This window comes from Protobothrops mucrosquamatus, unplaced genomic scaffold (assembly GCF_001527695.2).
Source record: "Protobothrops mucrosquamatus isolate PMUCROS unplaced genomic scaffold, P.Mucros_1.0 scaffold1447, whole genome shotgun sequence".
NCBI lineage: Eukaryota > Metazoa > Chordata > Lepidosauria > Squamata > Viperidae > Protobothrops > Protobothrops mucrosquamatus.
The window spans coordinates 105,259-120,883 of NW_015387627.1; the positions used below are offsets into that span (position 1 = coordinate 105,259).

The 15,625-nt window shown below is 45.6% G+C and overlaps 1 protein-coding gene across 1 annotated transcript in view; it reads right to left on the reverse strand.

Moving 5' to 3' along the window:
* Positions 1-1,325: 1,325 nt before the first annotated feature.
* PTP4A3 (protein tyrosine phosphatase 4A3) overlaps positions 1,326-15,625 on the reverse strand; it is a 23,487-nt gene continuing 9,187 nt past the window's right edge. Inside the window, exons 2-5 of the mRNA XM_015822051.1 lie at positions 12,082-12,174; positions 5,134-5,264; positions 4,641-4,715; positions 1,326-1,484 (exon numbers count right to left, since the gene is read on the reverse strand). Coding sequence (XP_015677537.1) covers positions 1,367-1,484; positions 4,641-4,715; positions 5,134-5,264; positions 12,082-12,174 — 417 coding nt within the window. The 3' untranslated portion in view covers positions 1,326-1,366. The remainder of the gene's footprint in view (positions 1,485-4,640; positions 4,716-5,133; positions 5,265-12,081; positions 12,175-15,625) is intronic.

Consider the following 15,625-nt stretch of genomic DNA (forward strand, 5'->3'; position numbering starts at 1 on the left):
AGGAATTCTGGGAGTTGAAGTCCACGAGTCATAAAAGAGCCAAGGTTGCCTATCCCTGCTCTAGGTCCATAAAGTGGGGATGTGAAGAGGCTTTATTTAAAAATATTAATTCCACATAGTCAATACTGAACTTTTACGAAAAATGACTCTCAGCCAGACACTTCAAGACAAAAAACAAAAACCAACCGCTCCAGAAAAGGGATTTTCTCAGCTTCTTCCTCAAAACGTCCGAACCCATTGCAGCCAACGATACTGGGACCCCACAAAATACTTCCAAATCAAGGGCCATTCCGTACCATCAGTAATTCCCGCGTCCCATTCCGGTTTCCAATTCCCCCAAAAAACCCTCCTTCACATACACCTTCCTAAATTTCCCTCCGTTCTCTCGTCAAGAGAGACCGCCTTTCCCGTCTCCAACTTCAACGTCAACCCGCCCTCTTCTCCCAGACATCCCAAAAGTTGTAGTTATCAAATCGAAGGGGAATTTTATGACTTTATGGGCTAGCACCACAAACCTGTGCAAAGAGAAACAGCCTACTCGCTGGAAGGGTGGTGGGGTGGGGTGGAGGGGACAGACCGTGACGCGTTTGAGACACATTAGAATCGGTGGATCCATCTCTACAGACCAGGTGATGTCTCGCCTCCTGTCCAAGCGTCACAAGCCTTGCCAAGAAAGGATGACCCAGCTATCTTTTCAAACATGAACGCCAAACAAGCACAGCATAGACCAACACCCCTCGTACCCCAACTAACTCAGCTCCACGGTGTATCTAGATCAGGGGCCTTCAAACGTGGGCCTTTTATGACTTGTGGACTTCAACTCCCAGAGCAAAGCTGGCTGAGGAATTCTGGGAGTTGAAGTCCACAAGTCATAAAAGGCCCACGTTTGAAGGCCCCTGATCTAGATTGATCTCTGCCCAGAAGAAGCGGTCTTAACTCCAGGCCTGCCAACCCAATGGCATCTACTATAGTTAGTTTACGCCTTAATCCATCCACCCATCCATCAGTTCTCCACAGAAAAGTGGACGCTCCGGAGTTATTGCATTGAAAGTTGACGTTGTTACAAAGAGTTTCTGACAAGGTGAATATCTGGGAAAAGAAAGGAGACGGGTGGGGTGGGGTGGGGGTGGGGTGAACCGCCGTCATTTCAAGCCTTTGAAACCAACAAAGGGGGTCAACTCCGAGTTCTCCTTGCTTGGGACAACTCAAAAAACAAAAAACAAAAAGGAGGGGGGGGGGAGTTGTGATAAAAATGTCCTCCGCAAACTTCCGAAGTCAAGCCCTGTGCGGTTTTTTTTTGAGTGGGGCGTGGTTCGTCTTCCCCCACGGGTGGAATCCAGCAAGGGGGACACACCACCACGGAGGTTTACATGATGCAGCATTTATTCTTGTGGTTCTGGGGATCCTTGAAACGCAGGCGCTGCTTCGGCCGGTATTTCTCCAGATAGGTCAGCTGCTTGCTGTTGATGGCGCCTCGGCGTTTCCTGCAAAGAGGAGGAAGAGGAAGGAAGGATGTTGTGTGCTCCTCAAAATGTCTGAAAGCCAGGAGCATCTTTCCATGTAGGGAGGAGACATTTTGGTCTAGGGGTTAAGGGAGGGGTCCCCAACCCCCCGGTCCGTGGACCGGTACTGGGCCGCGGCATGCCAGCAACCGGTCCGCACAAACAAGCAAATCCCCATCCGTGGGATGCAGACAGCACACACAGTGGCGTAGCGTGGGGGGTGCAGGGGGGGCCGGCCGCACCGGGCGCAACATCTGGGGGGGCGCGCTCGCACTCGCAGCTCTCTGCCCCTGCCTGGCTCACTCACTCTCTCTGCAGTGCTGGCTGTGCGAATCCGATCCGAGCCGCCGCCCACTGTGGAGGGGGGGGGGGCGCAAATTACTTGCCTTGCCCCGGGTGCTGACAACCCACGCTACGCCACTGAGCACACAAAACCACGCATTCTCCGCTCTGTGGAAAAACCTCTCTCCACGGAACCGGTCCCTGGTGCCCAAAAGGTCGGGGACTTCTGAGTTAAGGCAACAGGCTGGAAACTGGGAGATGGTGAATTCTAGTCCCGCTTTAGGCATGAAAGCCGGCTGGGTGACTTTGGGCCAATCACTAGGAGATAATGAGTTCTAGTCCCGCCTTAGTCATGAAAGCCAGTTGAGTGACTTTGAGTCAATCACCAGGACACTGTGAGTTCTAGTCCTGCCTTAGGCATGAAAGTCGGCTGGGTGACTTTGGACCAATCACCAGGAGACGGTGAGTTCTAGTCCTACCTTAGGCATGAAAGCTGGCTAGGTGACTTTGGGTCAATCACCAGGACACAATGAGTTCTAGTCCCACCTTATGCATGAAAGCCAGTTGAATGACCTTGGATCAATCACCAGGACATTTTGAGTTCTAGTCCCGTCTTAGGCATGAAAGCTGGCTGGGTGACTTTGGGCCAATCACTAGGAGACAATGAGTTCTAGTCCCACCTTAGTCATGGAAGCCAGATGGGTGACTTTGGGCCTATCACCAGGAGACAATGAGTTCTAGTCCCGCCTTAGTCTTGAAAGCCAGTTGAGTGACTTTGAGTCAATCACCAGGACACTGTGAGTTCTAGTCCCGCCTTAGGCATGAAAGCTGGCTGGGTGACTTTGCGCCAATCACACTAGGAGATGGGGAGTTCCAATCCACCAGCTGATCCTCCTGCTTAAGGTGGGACTAGAACTCACCGTCTCCTGGTGATTTATTTATTAGACTTGTTGGCTGCCCCTCTTGCCAAGAAGCCCAACGTCATCCAAATCACCCACCTGGCTTTCATCTTAAGCTGGGGCTATAACTCACTGTCTCCTGGTTTCTAGTCTGATGCCTGAACCACTAGAACAAACTGATTCCAGGCAACAACATGGACACTTCCATGCAGATTTCTTGGCATGAGTAGGAAAGTGATCCCCCCAGGTCTTCTTCTGAGTTGGAACTTTTAATCCAGGTCGTTAAGTACCTTTTGGGAGGATCCATTGTAACTTAGAACGGTGACTACGCAACTGGTCGTTAAGTTGAGGACTACCTGTTCTTGGCGTCCTGTATGCATCCACAAAAGAGTTTATTGTGATGCCAATATTTTTTGACCCTTCCAACACAATTTGGACCGTGTGCAGGAATGAACGCGTCTCCTGCTTCCAGCTTAGAAGCAACCCTGCTTGGAGAATTAAGATTATAAGCCGTTTCCAGGGCTTAAGATAATGCATTTATTGCAATTTTGTTCAGAGTTGGGGAAGGAGGGATTTGAAGCACCTCCCCCGTCTATACTCTGAAGTGGTACCACCCAGTGGGAAAGATTCCTGCCAACTGTCTGTGGAGGTTCTCGGTCATCCAAGTTGTGATTGTCCCAAAGGTGCTTTTTCAGGAAGCAACTGGACTTTCTTTTTTGTTCTTGGAAGACTTTTCGCTTCTCATCCAGGAAGCTTCTTCAGCTCTGACTGTATGGTGGGGAAGGGAAGGATTTATATTCCTTGCCGACAGCTGGTCATTTGCATCCTTTTAGAGAGTCGTTGAGGCCACTTGGAGGCTTATCTGTGTCCTCAGGGTCACTTCAACAGTGAAGAGACCCAGGGCAGAAAACGTCCTGCAGGCAAGGCTCCACACCCATATTCACTACTCAGGTGACCCTGAAGACATAAACCTCCAGATGGCCTCAACAACTCTCTAAAAGAATGCAAATGACCAGCTGTCTGCAAAGAATATAAATCCTTTATAAATATAAAGAGTGGCCTTTAGTTTTTAAATGTAGGTGGACTGCTGAATCTTGTCCTGATGGGTTTGTTCTCCTGCAAGTGGCCTCAACAACTCTCTAAAAGAGTGCAAATGACTATCTGTCTGCAAGGAATATAAATCCTTTATAAATATAAAGAGTGTTTTTTTAAATGTAGATGGACTGCTGAATCTTGTCCTGATGGGTTTGTTCTCCTGCAAGTGGCCTCAACAACTCTCTAAAAGAGTGCAAATGACTATCTGTCTGCAAGGAATATAAATCCTTTATAAATATAAAGAGTGTTTTTTTAAATGTAGATGGACTGCTGAACCTTGTCCTGATGGGTTTGTTCTCCTATGTTGTACCCTGCAAGTGGCCTCAACAACTCTCTGAAAGAGTGCAAATGATCAGCTGTCTGCAAGGAACATAAATCCTTTATAAAGAGTGTTTTTTTTTTAATGTAGGTGGACTGCTGAATCTTGTCCTGATGGGTTTGTTCTCCTATGCTGTACCCTGCAAGTGGCCTCAACGTCTCTCTAAGACTGCAAATGACCAGCTGTCTGCAAGGAGTATAAATCCTTTATAAAGAGTGGCCTTTGTTTTTTAAATGTAGGTGGACTGCTGAATCTTGTCCTGATGGGTTTGTTCTATGTTGTACCCGGCAAGTGGCCTCAACAACTCTCTAAAAGAATGCAAATGACCAGCTGTTTGCAAGGAGTATAAATCCTTCCATTCCCCACCATCCCGTCAGAGCTGAAGAAGCTTCTTGGATGAGAAGCGAAACGTCTTCAAAGAAAAACAAGAACATCTTGGGTTCCTGTATTCTTAAAGATGTGCCAAGTAGTTGCCCACTGACCGGTGGTGGTCCATCTCCACCAGAGGCAGGTGGCACAGAGGTTTCCAGAAGAGGCACTTACTGTCTAATGAACTGGATGGCGTCTTCGTATTTCATTCCGCTCTCAATCAGGGCGAGTGCGACCAGAACGGGAGCCCTGGACAGGAAAAGACAGAAGTGAGATCAGGCCCACAAAGCGATATTATTTCTCTATTCCAATTTAAAAAAAACAACAACGACAAAATGGCTGAAGAATAATAAATCAGGACGCCAAGGCTGAAGGGGAAAAAAAAAACCAAGTTACACAAAACTGAACATATGGACTTGTGTTTTCTACTTTAAGATGGCTGGACTATCTAGGGAATTCTGGGAACTGAAGTCCATCCGTCTTACAAGGATCTGGATCTAAACTGAGTGCCAACCTACAAGTTCTTCTCTACCACGTATATCTAAAATAGTGAAGATAGTCAAACTCTTAGCCACGGATAATTGCAGAGTTTTGTGCAAAGGAAAAACATCAACGATAACAACACAGTGCTTGTTACTGAGTCAGACCCTGCCAGGAGGGCACTCACCGTCCCAGGCCAGCCACACAATGGACAGCGACGCAGCAGCCGGGATCTTCGCAGAATTTGGTCTTCAGTAGGTTGAGCCAGTCGTCTACAATTTTGTTGGGTGGTGGAGCTCCATCATCAAAGGGCCAGTCCTGGAGAAGAAGACCAGAGATGAGAGGTCCTTGTGGCTCTCTGAGCTTGCTTGTTTACTTAAAAGACGTTTCATGACCCAACTAGGTAACGTCATCAGTGCTAGAAGGAAGTAGGGTCTGTGAAGTAGGAGGAGGAGTGTGGGGTCCTTGGTGCTCCTGAGCTTGTTTAGATGTTCCATGACCCAACTAGGTAACATCATCAGTGAAAGAAGGGAGTGATGCATGTGGAGAGGAGGAGGAGGACAACTGTGGGGTCCTTGGTGCTCTCTGAGCCCGCTTGTTTACTTGCAGACGTAGGTTAGTTCTCCTATGCTGTACCCTGCAAGTGGCCTCAACGACTCTCTAAAAGAATGCCAATGACCAGCAGTCTGCAAGGAATATAAATCCTTTATAAATATAAAGAATGGCCTTTGTTTTTTAAATGTAGGTGGACTGCTGAATCTTGTCCTGATGGGTTTGTTCTATGTTGTACCCTGCAAGTGGCCTCAACGACTCTCTAAAAGGAGGCAAACGACCAGCTGTCTGCAAGGAGTATAAATCCTTCCCTTCCCCACCATCTCGTCAGAGCTGAAGAAGCTTCTCGGAGGAGAAGCGAAACATCTTCAAAGGAAAAACAAGGAAGTCCAGTTGCCTCCTGAAAAAGCACCTTTGGGTCAACCATGACTTGGATGACTGGGAATCTCCGTAGAAAATAAGTGCTGGGCTGCATTCACAGAGGGATAGAATCAAGATCATGTGAAGTATTAATACCACTTTACAAGGCCTTGGTAAAGTTAAAGCTTGTGTTATACAGGCATTGACCAGACATTTAAGAACTGTGAGAGGGATCTCGGAGTCCTAGTGGACAATCACTTAAATAGGAGCCAGCCGTGTGCTGCAGCTGCCAAAAAGGCCAACACAGTGCTAGGCTGCATTAACAGAGGGATAGAATCAAGATCACGTGAAGTATTAATACCACTTTACAATGCCTTGGTAAGGCCACACTTGGAATACTGCTTCCAGTTTTGGTCACCACGATGTAAAAAAGATGTTGAGACTCTAGAAAGAGTACAGAGAAGAGCAACAAGGATGATTAGGGGACTGGAGGCTAAAGCATATAAGGAACGGCTGCTGGAATTGGGTATGTCTAGTTTAACAAAGAGAAGGACGAGGGAGGACATGATAGCAGTGTTCCAATATCTCAGGGGCTGCCCCAAAGAAGAGGGAGTCAAGCTATACTCCAAAGCGCCTGAAGGCAGGACAAGAAGCAATGGATGGAAACTAACCAAGGAGAGAAGCAACCTAGAACTAAGGAGAAACTTCCTGACAGTGAGAACAATTAACCAGTGGAACAACCTGCCTCCAGAAGCGGTGAATGCTCCAACACTGGAAGTTTTTAAGAAGAGACTGGACAGTCCTTTGTCCGAAATGGTGTAGGGTTTCCTGCCTGAGCAGGGGGTTGGACTCGATGACCTCCAAGGTCCCTTCCAACTTTATTATTATTATTAGAACTAAGGAGAAACTTCCTGACAGTTAGAACAATTAGCCAGTGGAACAACCTGCCTCCAGAAGCGGCGAATGCTCCAACACTGGAAGTTTTTAAGAAGAGTCTGGACAGCCATTTGTCCGAAATGGTATAGGGTTTCCTGCCTGAGCAGGGGGTTGGACTGGATGACCTCCAAGGTCCCTTCCAACTTTATTATTATTATATTAAGGTGGGGAGAGGGTGTAGGAGACCTATGGGACCACCAGCAGCTTTCTTCCTGATCTTGATTCAGGTGGGACATTGCTGTGATATGACATCGAACCCTGGTGGCCTTAAGAGACAAAAGCGAAGCCCTTGAAATCCCACATTCACACAAGCCAGGAAAGGATATCTCTGGATCCCGGAAGAGAGTCCTAGGCGGGGATTTCAGAAAGTTGTGCTACGAATGAAGAATTGGTGCCGTTCCAGATCAACAGCTGGGACGAGAAAACAAAGCAGGATACACGAAGCGGCTTCTGCTTTTTCCAACAAAAATGTGCATTTATTTTTAGAACGGGCTTTGGGTTTTTTTTGGTTTTAAACGGAAAAGCCCAGAAGGTAAGATTAAAACACCTGCATCCGAGGCGTTCTTTGACTGCATCCTGCACCTGCGCTTAAGTTGGCACTCGGCTGCAGGCAGGAAGCAACCACGGAGAGGGTGCCCAAGTCCTCCTTTCCCTTACAAACCACACAACACAACCCGCTGAAGCCAAAACTGGGGGGCCGGATGGAGATCTTCTGACGGAGGTGGACCCCCATCCCTAAGAACTGGCTGTCTCTCATGGAAACGGTAATGCCCAGATGGATGTCCCGTACAGATCCTTACACCATTAGAGCAGTTCACTTAATTTAATCAAGAATGTAATGCAACGTAAGTTTGTTCGATTATCCGTACTGTATTCTATGAAATGTTATAGGCAAATAACCGGAAAAAGGAAGCACCACTTGCTTAGGTTGATCTCAGGTAGCTTTTCTTCCTCTGATTGTAGCCAATGAGCGTGACTGTTTAGAGAGCCAATCGGGTGCCATTTTGTTTTGGCCATGAGCCAATCAGATCACAGTAGGATCCAGTTGTCGATGTCATGTACTGAAGCCGAGAGGAGGACATTTGTCAGTCAGTGTGTTATGTGATCGCTATCCAGTTGGCTAGGGTTTTTTTGTGTTCTTTCATTTAGTGAGCTTGTAAAACGTAATAAAATTAAAGTCATGGTGCAAAGAGTTGACTGGTTGCCCAGAAAGCGATGTAAAATAGTATTTATTAAGTGAACAAGGCTACAGCTATAAAGGAATTAGAAGAAAAAATGGGTGGAAACTTAACCAAAGGTGGCATTTCTACTGTACAATTTTCCCAAAAAGTTTCCACAATTTTGGACACTACTGTGTTCTGTTCTGTTCTGTTCTGTTCTATTCTACTCTACTCTATTCTATCACTGAGGACGTTCCCTGGTTGGGTCATGAAACGTCTAAAAGAAAACAAGCAAGCTTGGAGAGCACCAAGCTGCCCCCCACCCACCCCCCATTTCAACCCTGAGCTACAAATTATAAGGACCCACCCCACTTTGCATCTTAAGAAGACAGAACTCTTGGAATATTCCTTCCAACAGGCATCTTTATTAAAAGAAAATGGTTGCAGGTGTTCTAGACAGGACCTGGGGCCCAAGTCCTACAATTCAAGGTTTTAAGGGGTCCCCAGCAGCCCCACCGTCCTTCCAGCGACAATCCCAGGCGTTACATTTCCACCCTCTTTTTCCTCACTGCCGGTGGGAGACTTCAGAGAGGAGTAGATGAAAGCTGATGGCCCCATTGTTATGATTAGTCCTTTTGGTGGTATCCACATTCAGTCCCTTTGAAGTTGTACCGAAGGAAGTGAGGGCCATAAAACCCCTTTGTTCACCCCTTCTCCCCTTCCCCTTCATCGTATGACAGAATCCAGAGAGGGCAGAAATGGGGTTTTCCATAGTTGATGAAATATAATTGGATTCTGACACAAATATTCTCCTTTATTTTTGCAATGTCATGGTTTGCACCCAATTCAATCCCTTTCTCTTAGGTTTTTGAAGAGTTATCCCGAGGACAGAAAGGCAGAATTTCAAGTCCGTTTACATAACTTTCCTTCCAACCACAGCACTGAGTTGGAAAAAAATAAAAAAATAAAAACAGGAATGGCTCAAGTTTGCGTAAGAAATACAGAAGTTCCCAGGCAGGATTTTAATTGTTGGGACGGAGACTTTGGTTATTTCCCAGTGACAACTGATGGAGGAACTAATATCCTAATATCCTATCGTAATCGTCACAGCCAATCTCACTGCAGGCAGCTACGTTTCTACGCGACCAGAAATAATACCATTATTTTATTTTTTTCCCCTGCCAAGATTTTCAGCTGCTGCCCAAGGGAAAGAAAACTTGAGATTATGCAACCTGGGACATTTTTGGAAGTGGAGAATTTCCTTCTCCGGTTGCAAAATAACCTTTGGCAGACCTTTTTAAAGGCTGCCTTCTTGAGATGGTCAGAAATGGGTGCCGTGCATCTTACTTAATTTGTGCCTTTGGGGACAAAAGCATTATTACTCTTTTCTGTCAATAGAAGAAAACATCTGTAGCTCAGGATTGAATGAGTAGTTTTTGGTGCTCTCTGAGCTTGGCAGTTTTCTTGCAGACATTTCATTACCTAACTAGGTAACGTCATCAGTGCTAGAAGGGAGTGGGGTTTGTGGAGAGGAGGAGGAGGAGGAGGAGGAGGAGGAGAACTGTGGAGTCCTTGATGCTCTCTAGGTTTGGTGGTTTTCTTGTAGACATTTCATAACCTAACTAGCAAACGTCATCAGTGCTAGAAGTGAGTTGGGTTTGTGGAGAGGAGGAGGAGGAGGAGGAGGAGGGGGAGGAGGAGGAGGAGGAGAAGAAGAAGAAGAAGAAGAAGAAGAAGAACTGTGGAGTCCTTGATGCTCTCTAGGTTTGGTAGTTTTCTTGCACACATTTCATAACCTAACTAGGTAACGTCATCAGTGCTAGGAGGGGGGGGGGTTGCTCTTACTTGTATATACTAGTGGTTTGTCCTATCAGTTTTGATGGGAGTGTTCTTGGGGGGTTCCAAATCACAAAGAAGAGGGAGTCAAGCTATTCTCCAAAGTGCCTGAAGGCAGGACAAGAAGCAATGGATGGAAACTGATCAAGGAGAGAAGCAACCTAGAACTAAGGAGAAACTTCCTGACAGTGAGAACAATTAACCAGTGGAACAAGCTGCCTCCAGAAGTTGTGACTGCTCCAATGTGGAAGTTTTTAAGAAGAGACTGAACAGGCATTTGTCTGAAATGATATAGGGTTTCCTGCCTGAGCAGGGGGTTGGACTAGATGACCTCCAAGGTCCCTTCCAACTTTATTATTGTTATAGTTTGGTAATGAAACATCTGCAAGAAAACCACCAAGTTCAGAGAGTATCAAGGACCCCATAGTCCTTTTCCTCCTCCTTCTCCTCCCTTCCTCTCCTCTATGGAAACCCCACTCCCTTCTAGCACTGATGATGTTACCTAGTTGGGTCATGAAACATCTGCAAGAAAACCACCAAGCTCAGAGGGCACCAAGAACCCTACAGTCCTCCTCCTCCTCCTCCTTTCCATAAACCCAACTCCCTTCAAGAACTGATGAGGTTACCTAGTTGGGTCATGAAACATCTGCAAGAAAATAAGTCATAAAGGGGTCAAGTTCCCATCCTGGCTCAGGAATTCTGGGAGTTGAAGTCCACAAGTCGTAAAGGGCCCAAGTTCCCCACCTCTGCTTTAGCATAAGGCCATCTTTTTTAAAAAATTAGCATCCATTCTAAGTGAGATCATCGCATAAGCAGCTGGTTTTTACAATGAACAACCTCCCCCACAGCTCTTTAAACTGGTTTATGCTTCCCAACGGATGTCCTACGTTAAATCAGCCAGCTTCCCGAGGATTTCCCTTTTACATCTGTTTCCAGAGGGAAACAGTCTGCTGGTCGGGGGAGAGTGAGGATGCCCTGGAAAATTTCCGCCTTGCTCATGACTCAATAGCATGGAGACGAGCTTGGATGACTCAAGAGAGGAACATATTGAGAGGTGAAGAGTTTTCTCGTTTTCTGGAATTTTGATCCCGTGATCATGGGGACGCTGCAGAGGTTGTTAACTGTAAAAAAAAAAACCCTGCTCATAAGTTCCTTTTTTTCAGTGCTGTTGTATCACTAAATGAACTGTTGTAAGTCAAGGACTATCTGCAGTCTGGAAAGAGTGCAGAGAAGAGCAACGAAGATGATTAGGGGACTGGAGGCTAAAACATATCAAGAACGGTTGCAGGAATTGGGTATGTCTAGTTTAATGAAGAGAAGGACGAGGGGGGACATGATAGCAGCCTTCCAGTATCTCAGGGGATGCCCCAAAGAAGAGGGAGTCAAGCTATTCTCCAAAGAGCCTGAAGGCAGGACAAGAAGCAACGGATGAAACTAACCAAGGAGAGAAGCAACCTAGAACTAAGGAGGAATTTCCTGACAGAACAATTAATCGGTGGAACGACTTGCCTCCAGAAGTTGTGGATGTAATGTCTAATTTAATGAAAAGAAGGACCAGGGGAGACATGATAGTAGCGTTCCAATATCTAAGGGGCTGCCCCTTAGGAGAGGGGGTCAACCTATTCTCCAAAGCACCAGAAGGCAAGACAAGAAACAATGGATGGAAACTAATCAAGGAGAGAAGCAACCTGGAACTAAGGAGAAAACTTCCTAACAGTGAGGACAATTAATTAGTGGAACAGCTTGCCTTCAGAAGTTGTGGGTGCTTCATCACCGGAGGTTTTTAAGAAGAGACTGGACAGCCATTGGTCTGAAATGGTCTAGTCCAGGGGGTAGGCAACCTTGGCTCTTTTATGACTCATGAACTTTAACTCCCAGAATTCCTGAGCCAGCCATGCTGAGGGGAAAGGGAGAGGTTTCCAAGCTGAGCCAGGCTGGCTCAGGAATTCTGGGAGTTGAAGTCCACGAGTCATAAAAGAGCCAAGGTTGCCTACCCCTGGTATAGGGTCTCCTGCTTGAGCAGACGGTTAGACTAGAAGGCCTCCAAGGTTCCTTCCAACTCTGATGATGTTTTATGTGAGATCGGAGTCTGGGGTCACATAAACCCATTGAATTTCAATCTCAATTTTGCAGAACATACAACCTTGCTGAACCCACGTGAGCTATCCCAAGCTCAGGCAGGACATTTTAATTCCCTTAGAAGAATTCACTGGCTCCATTCGTGATGCTTGATCTTCTGGGTTGCTTCAGCCAAGATTAAGGGGAAAAAAAAACGAAACACGGAGACTTACCATCACTTTAATGCCATCCTTTTCCAGGGGCGTCTTGTCGTAGGTCACTTCACACACCCTCACAACGGTGGTTGCGCCGTATTTCTTCAGGTCCTGCCAGGAAAAAGGGGAAAATATTTCAGATTACCTTACTCTCTTGCTTAAGACTCCAGTCATGGCTAAAGTAGTCTCATATAAAGAAAATTTGTATAAAAATGTTTTATAGATGGCATATGACACCAGTAAGATTAGCGAAAATGTTTAAAAATACTTCGAATAATTGCTGGGAATGTAATCAAAGACCAGGTACTTAACGATCATATCTGGTGGACATGCCCTAAAGCAAAAAATGTTTTGGGTTAAGATACATACATGGTTGGAAAAGATGGTTAAAAGACAGATAGAATTTAAACCAGAACTGTTTTTGTTAGGAATATTAGGACCTGATTAGGAGAAGGAGAATGAATATTTAACATTGCATGTACTGACAGCAGTGAGAATAGCATTTGCCCAATACTGGAAAAATGAAAACTTACCAGCTGAAGAGGTTTTAATTAAGAAAATCTTAGAATGTGCAGAAATGGATAGATTGACTTTAAAGAGAAGTTTAAAGTTTAAAGAGTTTAAAGTTTAGAGTTTAAAGAGAAAGAAGATTCAGTTCTTTAAGAGTGAACCAGTAGCCAAGCTTCTGAATTTTGATCATGTGATCATAGGGGTGGGGGGGATGCTTCAAGGGCCGTAAACGGTGAACAACCGTCTTAAGTCACCTTTTTCAGTGTCCTTGTTAACTTTGAACCGTCACTAAACAAAATGTTGTAACTTAAGGACTATCTTTAATAATAATAATAATAAAGTTGGAACGGACCTTGGAGGTCATCGAGTCCAACCCCCTGCTCAGGCAGGAAACCCTACACCATTTCGGACAAATGGCTGTCCAGTCTCTTCTTAAAAACTTCCAGTGTTGGAGCATTCACAGCTTCTGGAGGCAGGTTGTTCCACTGGTTAATTGTTCTAACTGTCAGGAAGTTTCTCCTTAGTTCTAGGTTGCTTCTCTCCTTGATGAGTTTCCATCTGTTCCTTCTTGTCCTGCCTTCAGACGCTTTGGAGAATAGTAATAGTAATAATGATAAAGTTGGAAGGGACCTTGGAAGTCATCTAGTCCAACCCCCTGCTCAGGCAGGAAACCCTACACCATTTCGGACAAATGGCTGTCCAGTCTCTTCTTAAAAACTTCCAGTGTTGGAGCATTCACCGCTTCTGGAGGCAGGTTGTTCCACTGGTTAATTGTTCTCACTGTCAGGAAGTTTCTCCTTAGTTCTAGGTTGCTTCTCTCCTTGATGAGTTTCCATCCGTTGCTTCTTGTCCTGCCTTCAGGCGCTTTGGAGAATAGCTTGACTCCCTCTTCTTTGGGGCAGCCCCTGAGATACTGGAAGACTGCTATCATGTCCCCCTCATCCTTCTCTTTATTAAACTAGACATACCCAATTCCAGCAGCTGGTCCTTATATGTTTTAGCCTCCAGTCCCCTGATCATCTTTGTTGCTCTTCTCTGCACTTTTTCTAGAGTCTCAACATCTTTTGTACATCGTGGTGACCAAAACTGGATGCAGTATTCCAAGTGTGGCCTTACCAAGGCCTTGTAAAGTGGTATTAACACTTCATGTGATCTTGATTCTGTCCCTCTGTTAATGCAGCCCAGCACTGTGTAGATCTCGGTGCTGTTGGTCTTAAGCCCCAAAGGGCAGAGGTTAACCCTGATATTGAAGGCTTAGGGACAGCCTGCCAATCATAGTCCCTTTGGCCGAGAGAGACTTCAGATCTATTTCTGGTGCCTCAGGGCTGCACAAATTCTTCTGAACGGCCGAAACGGGGTGAGCAAGCGATGTGGGTGGTGGAGAGGCTGACCACCGGGGAAGGAGCACGGCCGAGGTGCTCAGGTTTCCCAGCTGAGAAGAATTTTGTTTTTGGAACCTCTCGTGCTCAGTTTAGAAGTTAACACAAATGCTTTCCTCGGACTTCCCCTCCCGAAAGGTCCCCAAGCAGTTGCTGTTGTCAGCTCAGAAGAGACTTGGAAGGTCCTCGGGACAATGTTCTCGAGTCCCCCTTGATCTACAAGGCGGGTCAAGTTAGGCCGGTTCAAATGCCCATCGAGACGGGTTTTCTGTGACCCCGGCCAACTTTGGAAGGAATTTAGACAATGCGGGGTTTGTCCTCGCCTTATGACTGCCACTGAGCCCAACCTGTTGGTTTGCTAAGCAAGGTGGCTGTTTAAGTGAGTTTTGTCCCGTTTTACGACCTTTTCTGCCACGGTTGTTAAGTAAATCACTGTAGCTATTTGGTGACTCATCTATCTGTCTACCTATCTATCTGTCTGTCTGTCTACCTATCTATCATTATCTATCATTATCTATCTCTATCTGTCTATCATCTATATCATCTACCTTTTCCTATCTATCTATCTATCTATCTATCTATCTATCTATCTATCTATCTATCTATCTATCTATCTATCTATCTATCTATCTATCTATCTATCTATCTATCCATCATCTCTATCATCTATCTATGTCTGTCTGTCTGTCTGCCATTATCATCTATCATCTCTCTATCTCTATCTGTCTATCATCTACCTTTTCCATTATCTATCTATCTATCTATCTATCTATCTATCTATCTATCTATCTATCTATCTATCTATCTATCTATCTATCTATCTATCTATCTATCCATCCATCCATCCATCCATCCATCCATCCATCTATCTCTTTCATCTCTCTCTCTCTCTCTCTCTCTCTCTCTCTGACATGACTTCCCCATCACAAGACCGACTGACCACACAAAGCCATTATCCACAGAAGAACAACAACTCTAACATCCCCTAAACTCTGCTGAAGATATTACCCAGCCAGGTAATGAAACGTTTGGAAACCCACCCGCAAGCTCAGAGAACGAACCTTCACCCTCAACCTATGCCCAAGTTACAGATATTCACCCCTATTGCAAATAAATCACGTTTGTCAGTGATGTCCTAACTTCGAAGCATCGTTAAATGGAACGGTTATATGTTGAGGCCTGCCTGTTTTGTGCCTGAGGCCAAGGAGATCTGTGGACCATCTGGGAATCTTAGAGGAGTCTTGAGTTCCAAGGCAGAAAAACAGGAGAAAATGTTTGAGTATGCAATATGAAATTATAACAAGCAAGACAAAAAGCAATGGAAACTAACCAAGGAGAGAAGCAACCTAGAACTGAAGAGAAACTTCCTGACAGTTAGAACAATTAACCAGCGGAACAACCTGCCTCCAGAAGCGGTGAATGCTCCAACACTGGAAGTTTTTAAGAAGAGACTGGACAGCCGTTGGTCCGAAACGGTATAGGGCTTCCTGCCTGAGCAGGGGGTTGGACTAGATGACCTCCAAGGTCCCTTCCAATTCTATTACTATTATTATTATTAGAATTGAGTGAGAGGCCTTTGAAGTCGCATCTGACTTATGTCCACAACTGAGGCCCAAATTCCTGTTGTTAAGCAAGACACTTTATTTAGGACGGTTGCAATGTCCCGTCCGTGT